The sequence below is a fragment of the Chenopodium quinoa genome, unplaced genomic scaffold (genome assembly GCF_001683475.1).
Source record: "Chenopodium quinoa cultivar QQ74 unplaced genomic scaffold, ASM168347v1, whole genome shotgun sequence".
In the NCBI taxonomy this organism is placed as follows: Eukaryota; Viridiplantae; Streptophyta; class Magnoliopsida; order Caryophyllales; family Amaranthaceae; genus Chenopodium; species Chenopodium quinoa.
Genome location: NW_018745080.1, coordinates 1,012,122 through 1,022,284, shown reverse-complemented (window position 1 = coordinate 1,022,284; position 10,163 = coordinate 1,012,122). Strand labels below are relative to the sequence as shown.

Genomic DNA, 10,163 nt, shown 5'->3' with positions numbered 1-10,163 from the left:
CGTTATTATTATTATTATTATCGTTATTATTATTATTATTATCGTTGTTATTATTATTATTATTATCATCGTTGTTATTATTATTATTATTATTATTATCGTTATTATTATTATTTCTATTATTATTATTGTTATTATTATTATTATTATTATTATTATTAAATTTTTATTTTTTCCAAATATAAATTATAATTATGGATGCTAATACCAACCCCAAAACAAATAGAAAGCAAAAAAAAAATTGGGTCAAAATATGATCCCGAATCAAGCTAATTTTCCTCCAATTCACCCAAATTTTTCACAAACATCCACAAATATTTGGGAATCGAGCAATGTCTTATCTGAAGAAGATGAGGCAAATGAAGAATGTGAGGATGATGGTGAGGGAAATGAAACTCCTTCTCCCCATCAAAACTTCAGTCAAATGTTACAGCAACCACTCCAATCAACTCCTGAATATCGTGTTGGTGGTTCAAACAATAGAGGTTGGTCGTGATCAGAAACTGCGGCTCTTATATCCGGCTACATGAACACCAGCACCGACATAATTATCGGCACAAATCAAAAGAAGGGTGTATTTTGGAAGAGAGTCTTGGACGCATACGATGCTGCCAGGGAATCGAATCCAGATGAATATCCCTACGAACTATTAGTAGTTTGAAGGGAAGGTGGATGCGAATCTCTGAAGCCGTGTTAAAGTGGTGCGGAAGCTATGATAAGGCCCGGAAGCGAAAGGGAAGTGGCTATAACGAAGATGATGTTATCCAAGAGGCCCACAAAATCCATGAGAACTCGTTCGGACAATTCACCTTCTATGAGGAATGGATCCAACTAAGGAAGTGTGACAAATTCCGGTCTTTCTTGGACCAACAAACATTCAAGCCATCGGTGGGACGTCCACATTCAACTCCACTAACGGATGAGTCTGTAGGGAGCGGAAGTAGTGGGAAGAGGACACGGGATGAGGGTGACAATTCCTCACCTACCACACCAACCAGCGTGGGTATCGGTGATGAGAGAGTAGCTCGTGCTGAAGGTATTAAAAAGGCTAAGTCGAGGTTGAAGGGTAAAGCTCCATCAAGTCAAGCATTTAAGGAATTAGAAACATTCAACACTCGATTGCAGCTTTTTGGGGAGTCGATGAATGTGTCAAACGAAGCAGAAATGAAGAGACTTGAAATACAAGAGCGCAAGGAGGCAAGGAAACAACGGAAAATTGAGCTAGAGCAATATAGGATCAACTGGGAGCAACTATCTCGTCTAGAACAGAAAGTAAACCGAGAACAATGGGAAGACGAAATGATAGTAATACTTCGGAACAATATTCAACGTTTCAATAATGATGCTTAGTGTCCTTTATTTTTATTGTAGTTAAGTGTGTTCAATTCCTTTGTTGTTCTTCATTTTCAGTAGTGATAAGTTTTCAATTCCAGTTCAACCTCTTGTACTCATTTCCTTATGTTTGTACTTTATCAATTAATCAATAAAATGTATCTTTTCCACTTTCCCATTTTCATAGCCCATGTGATCTTATTCTGTTTATTCAATTATATCAATTTGTCTCTTTATATATAATTGTGTCAGTATCTTAATTTCCCCTTTGTTAGCCCATGTGAAACCCTTCTTCTCCATTCAATTTATGTGTGGTTCTAATCCAGTGTTTGTCATAGCCCATGTGAAACCCTTCTTCTCCATTCAATTTCTGTGTGGTTGTAATTCATTGTTTGTCATAGCCCATGCGATCTTTGTTTCTTTATATTCAGCTATTTCTGAAGAAGAATTACAAATTAGTTCACTATAAATAAACACCATTCTTTCATTTTGTATACACACAAACACATAAATCGTTTGCAGTTACTATTAGCAAACCTCACTCTATCTTACATTTCTTACGTACAAAATGAATTCAAATAGTTTAAACGAAAGCTCAACCGATTCCCCTTCATCTTCATCTAACTCGGATGATGAGGGAAGGGAGCTTAGAGTTCAACAACGTAATGAAGTGTGTCTTATGATACAACACGTAATGCATGAGTACATTCCACCAATTATTCAGGCTGCCACTCAGCAACGCCGACGAAAATCTATTGAGCCCCGAAAGGATAGGGGACGCGAAGAAGGTCATGCACGGTTATACAATGACTATTTCGCGGAAGTCCCAGTTTATCCAAGTTCCTTGTTCCGGCGCCGATTTCGAATGCGTAAACATGTGTTTGAGCGCCTTCTCAACGTAGTGACCCAACATGACCCTTGGTTTCAACAAAGGCGAGATGTGGCAGGTCGTCTTGGTTTGTCTCCACTTCAAAAGTGCACTGCGGCCGTTAGACAACTAGCTTACGGGTGTGCTTCAGACGCTTGTGATGAGTATGTCCGTATAAGTGAGGCTACTTCACGATTGGCACTCCAAAAGTTTACAGAAGGTGTCATCAACCTGTTCGGTGATCAGTACCTACGCCGTCCAAACATCGCAGATATGGAAAGATTGCTACGTATTGGGGAAGAACGTGGATTTCCTGGCATGATAGGTAGCATTGATTGTATGCACTGGGAGTGGAAGAACTGTCCACACGCATGGAAGGGGCAGTATCAAGGAAGAGAAGGAGTTGCAACTCTCATACTGGAGGCAGTTGCGGACAGAGATCTATGGATATGGCATTCGTTTTTTGGGATGCCAGGTAGCTGCAACGATATTAATGTGCTTCATCGATCCCCTGTGTTCGAAGACGTCTTAGAGGGTCGGACACCTCCTGTCAACTTCGTAGTCAATGGTCATCATTATACGAATGGGTATTATCTTACTGATGGAATCTACCCTAGATGGGCTTCTTTTGTGAAATCCATTACGAGTCCACAAACTCATAAGGATCGTTTATTCGCAAAACACCAGGAAGCTGCAAGAAAAGACGTTGAACGTGCATTTGGGGTCCTTCAAGCTCGTTTTGCCATTATTAAAAAGCCGTCTTTGGCGTGGGATACCGACATACTCCACAATATCATGCTCGCCTGCATCATAATACATAATATGATCGTTGAAGATGAACGAGAGACGTATCAAAATAACGTTAATACCAATGAGTTTATGAATGCTGGAGGGAACGCTAATGAGGACACTACCGAGTACCGTACTGATCGTATTGTGGATATCGGCTTATACTTGTCTCGTAGAACAGAGATTGAGGATCAACAGACTCATTTGCAGCTAAAAAACGACTTGGTCGAACATATATGGAATAAATTTGGTAACAACGAAAACTTAGGCAACTAGGTTTACAACAAATGGTTATCCCTAAGGACATCTTACAAAACGATGTGTAGTTGTGTTTTTTTTTTTTAAATAAAATGTACTAGATTATAGTTGTAGAACTGTAATCACGATTTGTACCTCCTTTTTTTTATGTTAATTAAAATTAGCTGCGTTGTTGTTTAAAAAATATTAATCACAAGAATTAATTTTTTAAAAAGCTGATAAAAAACGCGATAATTTCTTAATTAGTAATCACGATTAAAATATTAAATACGTCAATTAATTACATTGACATCGGTTAATAAATTATAATTATGAAACAAAAAGATTATATTTACAAAAATAAAATAAGGTGGGGTAAGGAGTATTGATGATGAACCATTGTTTAGTGTTTATTGTTAAGAGTGAATATTGTAAATGGTTTGTTGGGTTGATGTGGATGAGAGAGAAATGGTGATAGTGACCCATGAACCATTTTTTTTTTGTTCACCAATAATGGTGCTCTTTAAGGCTACATATATAACTTAACGAGAGAGCGAACGATAATTAAAGTGGTTAGAGCTTCTTTTTTGGTGGCTCGTTTCTTAATCCTCAGTATTTAGAGAAAACTCAAATTAATATACTGTACTTAATATACATAAAAATATAATACTACATATGTAATAAATACAGTGAATAAGTATTTAAAAAAAAAAAAGGTTAGTAATTTGAAATTTAAAAGTCATTTTGCATAGCCACAGTCAACCATTAAGAGTACCATGCAATCAATAAATAGTCAATAATCAACAACCAAGTACCAAATAAGGCATACTCGGAAATTAACAGATACAAGTATTATCTCTTCAATCAGTGGCGGAACCAAGGGGGGTTGGCGTGGGCCATGGCCTCCCCCTTGGTTTTGGTTATATATTAAATATAGCAAAGAGTTTTGTTGAATCTATTATAGCTGAGTTGGCATTAGTGTAAAGTGATCTATTTGGAGGTAACAAGTTCGAAACTTCCTCGTCACATTATTTTTTTAAAAAAAAATATGAGTATTTTGTAGAGATTTTTTTAACGAGTATTACGTATAATGAGTTATAGCACAACTCTTGGCATTAAATTCCCTTTTCCATACATTTTCATTAATTTTTTTAATAAAACTTGGTTTCACTTCTATTCATGGCTAGGGGGTTTTCGGAGTGGTTTGTGGTGCTTTCGAGGGGGGTCTGTTAGGGTTTCGGAGTGGTTGTAAGGGTTTCGGGGGCTGGGTTGGGTTGCTGGGGAAGGAGAGGTGGGGATGGGGAGGGGAAGGGGGTGGGTTGTTTCGATCAGGACACGACGCAGGGGTGGTAATTTAGGCTATAAAAGGGGGGTTGGGGCCTTTGATTTTTTTTCTTTTAATAATTTTTTTTAAATATTAAAAAAATAATAAACCTATTAATAGCTGACACATGGCAAAAACTTCACCCACCCCGAAACCCGAACATCCACCCTCGAAAAATCCTCTAACCACATTGAAAAACCCCCTAGCCACCTCAAAAAACCCCCTAGCCATCCCAGAAATCGTGGATGGAGGGTTTTCGGAGTGGTTTGTGGTGCTTTGGGGGGGTCTATTGGGGTTTCGGAGTGGCTGTTAGGGTTTCGGGGGTTGGGTTAGGTTGCTAGGAAAGGAGAGGTGGGGATGGGGAGGGGATAGGGGTAGGCTGTTCCGAATTTTCGATCTAGACAGCGATGCAAGGGTGGTCGTTTAGGCAGTAAAAGGGGGGGCTAGGGGGCTTTGATTTTTTTTCTTTTAATAATTTTTGTTTATTTTTAAATATTAAGAAAATAATAAACCTATTAACAGCTGACACGTGGCAAAAACCTGAGAAAACCGTTCACCAACAGGTAATGGATCGTTAGAGGAAGATTGGGGATAAAGGTGGAATTTTTTAGGGAAAAACGATAGGTGGGATTATTTATTTCCATTTTTCCAAAGTTAAAATATACTTGTAGAAAAAAAAAATGGGGGTATTTCTTATTTTTCTTTCCCTAGATACAGTCATAGTATTGTAAGATTTGTAACTCCAAATAATACGAGTAATTCGCATTTGGTAAAACAACCAATGGTGCTATCAGATTCAAGCCAACTACAAAATAACCTTCTGCTACAAGTCATACTCGAGATCAATATCAAGAGGCCTCTACTCAGCTTCTTAACTAAGCAGATCACTAAGCATCCGCTTATTTGCTCCTTTTTTCGTTATGGGGTCATTTTAGGCCTACAACAAATATGCTATGTGAAGTGAATATGCAGAAGCTGCAAAATTATGAAAGTGCCGCAGAATTTTTCTCACAATTTCAGTGTGTAAAAAATGGAGACCATTGGACATTTCGACCTACAATAACTGAGTTCCAGTGCTCAGTTAACAGGATACGTAACCACAAAATTATTACATGAGCAAAAAGTACATCTTTCTGTATTTTGGGACTAAATTTAGTTCCAACGGACAAGCCTAAATTTATTAACTAGGCCTTCTATATGAAATTTGCTTTAGGCAGCAGGTATCCCTGGACACACAGTTGAATTAGACAAAATCAACATAACCACATGAATCCATCTGTTCAGGAAGACTCATCTTACAGAGGTCCAGGAAAGGTGCCGTTCTCCCTTTGCTCATTCCACCTGTCAATCTGCATTCCACAAACATAGCAAATTTGTAACCATATTAACCAACATGGAGAGCTGACATAAAAATAAAAAAAAATAAAAAAAAAAATGAATTATCTCAATGTTAAGGCAATGTAAGTAGGTAATTCTCACAAGCAATTTGCAATAATAGCAGACAACTTGACAAGAAAAATGGGAAGGTGAGTTTATCTCAGTTTGATTTCTACATATACCAAAATTCAGACAAGAAGCAACAAGCCGACAAAATACTACAAAATACACAGTTATTCCTCAGTGTTCTCAGCGATACCCCTCAAGTTCTAAACTACCAAACCTCAGCCCTCCAAGATTCCTTAAAAATTTGTTTGACTGAAAACAATAAGTGGGATAGAACGGATCATCCCTCTCCATCATAGGTTCAGAATTTCAGAAAAAAGGGTATCAAACTAAGATATTTTCTACAATTTTATGATTTGCACACAACAGAAGCTAACAACTTGAACTTCATATTTTGGCAAATTCTTTTCAAGTTCACTCACAAACCAAAGAATTCACTTAAATTCCAAGTTCTGACTTTAAAAGCATTGAAATGTATGTTCTTTGCTCTTCCATTCCTTTCCACTCATCATAGGGAACTAAACAGGCTACAAACAACTATCTATCCTAGACAGAAATTTTTGAATCTAAATTATTGTTTGTGTTGTATGAAGATATTTACTCATCAAAAAAGAAGGAAAGTCATAAGAGATCCTAAATTATTAACAAGAAACAATGTACTTACCCATTCACCAGGGCAGAGAGACCGGTAGAACTTAGCAAATTTATCACACTCTGGGGCATCTTCGCCCTTGGCAGCGGTGCACCTAAAAAAGGACAGAATATTTGCTAATCACAGGGAGCAAGTGTTGAAAAAAGAAATACCCATTCATTAAGTCAGATGTCTTACCGATGATACTCAATGTATCGGGTAAAGCAATGCCTTGTTTGGTTTGTGGTTGGGAAACGAAAATCTGCTGGTGCAGTCTCAAGCTGTAGCATATAAAAGATAGATAAGAAAGATGAATGAGGCTCCCAAGGAGGTTATGCTCAAGATGAACATAGAAAGCTAACACAGAAAGCCAATGTATCTCATTCAACTCTTAGTAAAGACCTTTATTTCTTCTGGAGTCTCTTCGCTGGCTTCTTCTTGCTCTGGAGCTTCGCTGCTTTCCTCAGCTGCTGGAGCAGCATCCTCATTGCTCGTTTGAGCATCATCAGCTGGAGCCTCACTGCTCTCAACTACTGGAGCCTCACTACTCTCAACAGCTGGAGCAGAGGGTGCTTCAATGCTCTCTTCTACAGCAGCAGGTGCTTCTTCAGTTTTCTCAGGAGCAGCTTCTGCTGCAGTCTCAACCTCTGCTACTTCAATAGGTTTTGATTCAGCAGGCTTCTCATCTTTTGGCAAAGAATATTGCTGAGTTCAACAGCATTAGGCAGAGCATTTTAGATTCAAACTAATATGTGATCAGTGCTTTCTCACAAAATTTATGTACAAGCATACAATATAATGACCAATACACTATACACACTCAAAAGAATAAGCAAGTGCTCCACAATATACAAGCATAACTAAGAAAAATAACAGTTAACATCAGCCATCTCGTAGAGATACGACATGACCAAACATTGTAAAAACAAGAGTTCAACTTGTACCACACAAAAAATTATAAGGAGAATTTGGGCTGGCAGAGGCAGGTTAATTGAAAAATCCATGGATTTGGAATTTATGAACTAAAAATTTCCTTTCCATTTTGTAAGTAAAAACAGGCAAACTTTGCAATCATTATAATGGTGATAGTCATGCGGCTGTAGGGTCTACAATCAGCAGCAAGACTCGGCAGGCATGCCACAAGCAAGGATAGTAAGCACATGTGTTTCACTATTGATCAAAGCAGTCTATGGAGTCCAACGGGTTAATGCTTAAGCTCAGCTCAGCTCAAAATGTATAGATACTTCAAGAAATCCGCATAGATTCTGTTGTAACAGAATAACAGTCTGTAACTACGTCTATTTGTACAAGCAGTAATATACGAAGTAAAAATAGAGCTGTAAAGCCTGTAATAAACAAAATGATAAACTTTCTCTCTTTCTCTCTCTAATTTCTGGTATTAGTTTTCATTAGAATACATAAGAACTGCTAGATTGTAGTTTTCATCACATTCAAATCCCAAACTCAATTCTGTAGCTAAAAACCACTCCGGTTTTTCCAACATGCACTACCAATCAAAATTCCTACAAGTGCAACATTCCCTTAACAATATGAAACTAAATATGAGGTTATACGGCCGTTTCATACATATTTCTCTTTTAGACAACTGTTTTATTGCACGACTGGGCGATTCTTAGGGCTCAACACTCAATAAGTCTATATCATCCAATCTTACTAAAACATAATAGTATATAAGTAGAATATAACCCTATCAACAGCTTGTAATCAAGGGCTATAAAAGGCACTCAATGGTCAAATTAGATTCAAAACCATGTAATTTAAATTCAATTGAATTGCATTATTTCTTGGTTCAGAAAGAGTGTAAATGGAATTCGATTCCAAGTCTTGGGTATCAATCCCCGAATTCAACCAACTAAACTAATTGACACCTACAAATCTACAATTCATTAAAGCTGTAGTATTGATATAAACAATACTCGGGAAGCACACTAATTTAGATCTTATTAAGCCCCTTGTATTATAAAAAATCAAAGGAAAAAAAAAAAACTTACAATCAACAGTATCAAAAGATATCAACTTTAGATGAAGCTATCAAACCAAAAATTGGTCCATTCAATTAAAAACAATCCAAGTTGACATCTCATAATCGCAAAAACAAATCGATTAAATATCCATCTAAAACCTCAATAAAAAAAAATGCAAATAAAAGGGAAAATCAGATCGAAATAAACACATAAAGTCAATTAAAATTCAGATTCAGCAATTAAAATGAAGTCAATAACAAGCATAATAAAGTAGGAGAGAGAAATATAGAGGATACCTCGGAGAGAGAAGGGGGAGCAGCCATTGAAGGAGTAATCGAAGGTTGGTGGGACGGCGTACGAACCTGGGTTGAATTGCGGTGAGAAAATGAAAAAAGGTTAAAGCTTTTTTAGGGTAGGTGTTGCTCACTGCTAGTGGAGAGAGAAAGGAGAAAGGATTGCTCCGTCAATGACATAGCTTGAAAAATTTCTGTCCAATTGTTATTTTACACGTGTATTGCTGACCTGGCCCAAGGAAACAAATTTTTGCAAAAAAAAAAAAAAAAATTTTGCTTCATTTATTTTTTATGACAATTTTTTTTTTTAATAGTCAAATCAATTTATTAAAAGTCATATGATATTTACAGAATTTTTAAAATATACAGCATAAAGAAATTCTTTATGTAAACTACAATCATCGAGTAAATCTTGCATTGTAGAACATCTTTTGCTTATTGTTGAAATGTAAAGATTTTTGGAGAGATAATCTACAATTTGTATACAAGAAATTGAAAATTTTTGCGATCACACATAATTCTTCATCAATGAAACAATTTCACACCAATTAATTAAAGCACAAAAGCAAAGCTTCCCTCAAAAGAGAAGAAGAAAAACTTTATTTTTCAAAGAGGAATAGATCCTCCTAAACAAGAATAAAAACCTTGTTTTCGAAGAAGAAAAGATTCTCCTAAAGATAAAGAAAAACTCTGTCATATGACTATATATCTCCTTCACATTTAAAAGAAAACGGAGGAAGTAAAAGTTTGATATTTTAAATGTTAATCTTAAGACATTTGAAATAACAATTTGTTTTGTTTAATTAATGTTTGCGTGCAAAGGCTACATAGTAGTGTTTAGGGTAAAAATACCCCGGTCCACGTGGACCAATAGCATGAAGACACGTGTTAGCCTTTCAGAACCTCTCCTCTAACGTCACATGGCAGTTCATATCATGAAAGGAGAGTTGATCCTCAAACCCTATAAATAGGGAAAGATCCCCATTTATTGCATTCATTCAGAAATACTCACAAACTAGAGCAATATTAATTGCAGATATTCTCTCTCGGAATCCGGGAGAAACTCTTTACATTCCGCACTTTAACTCCGTCCGTACTCATACTAACTTGATCGTCGGAGGCGGAACTCCACCCAACCGGAGTTTCCGTGGTTTTGCAGGTACATACGGTCAGCATCCATTCTTGGAATTGTAACTCTCCCGAGGGACTCCAAAAACCCCGAAACAAGTAGCATTGTATTTTTGAATAAAAATTGATTCGT

The 10,163-nt window shown here is 36.8% G+C and overlaps 3 protein-coding genes across 3 annotated transcripts; 2 read left to right on the top strand and 1 right to left on the bottom strand.

The window, feature by feature from the left end:
• Positions 1 to 672: 672 nt before the first annotated feature.
• LOC110709567 (glutathione S-transferase T3-like) lies at positions 673 to 1,350 on the top strand. Its single transcript, XM_021887782.1, has one exon. The coding sequence runs from the start codon at positions 673 to 675 to the stop codon at positions 1,348 to 1,350; it is 678 nt and encodes a 225-aa protein (XP_021743474.1).
• A 550-nt stretch (positions 1,351 to 1,900) lies between these two features.
• On the top strand, positions 1,901 to 3,458 carry LOC110709566 (putative nuclease HARBI1). The gene has a single exon (XM_021887781.1). The coding sequence runs from the start codon at positions 1,901 to 1,903 to the stop codon at positions 3,263 to 3,265; it is 1,365 nt and encodes a 454-aa protein (XP_021743473.1). The 3' UTR covers positions 3,266 to 3,458.
• Positions 3,459 to 5,507: 2,049 nt separating this feature from the next.
• On the bottom strand, positions 5,508 to 9,064 carry LOC110709670 (cytochrome c oxidase subunit 6b-1-like). Its single transcript, XM_021887888.1, has 5 exons — positions 8,906 to 9,064; positions 7,027 to 7,329; positions 6,823 to 6,905; positions 6,658 to 6,739; positions 5,508 to 5,899 (listed from the first exon to the last, which is right to left on the bottom strand). The coding sequence occupies exons 1-5, from the start codon at positions 8,930 to 8,932 to the stop codon at positions 5,846 to 5,848; spliced, it is 549 nt and encodes a 182-aa protein (XP_021743580.1). The 5' UTR covers positions 8,933 to 9,064; the 3' UTR covers positions 5,508 to 5,845.
• Positions 9,065 to 10,163: the final 1,099 nt, after the last annotated feature.

Excerpts from the sequence above, each read along its gene's own strand:
- LOC110709567 (XM_021887782.1), top strand. The coding sequence starts at position 673 with ATGCGAATCTCTGAAGCCGTGTTAAAGTGGTGCGGAAGCTATGATAAG.
- LOC110709566 (XM_021887781.1), top strand. The coding sequence starts at position 1,901 with ATGAATTCAAATAGTTTAAACGAAAGCTCAACCGATTCCCCTTCATCT.
- LOC110709670 (XM_021887888.1), bottom strand. The coding sequence starts at position 8,932 with ATGGCTGCTCCCCCTTCTCTCTCCGAG. Across the intron at positions 7,330-8,905 it reads CTCCCCCTTCTCTCTCCGAG|CAATATTCTTTGCCAAAAGA; the intron begins GTATCCTCTATA and ends TGTTGAACTCAG. Across the intron at positions 6,740-6,822 it reads CGATACATTGAGTATCATCG|GTGCACCGCTGCCAAGGGCG; the intron begins GTAAGACATCTG and ends GTCCTTTTTTAG.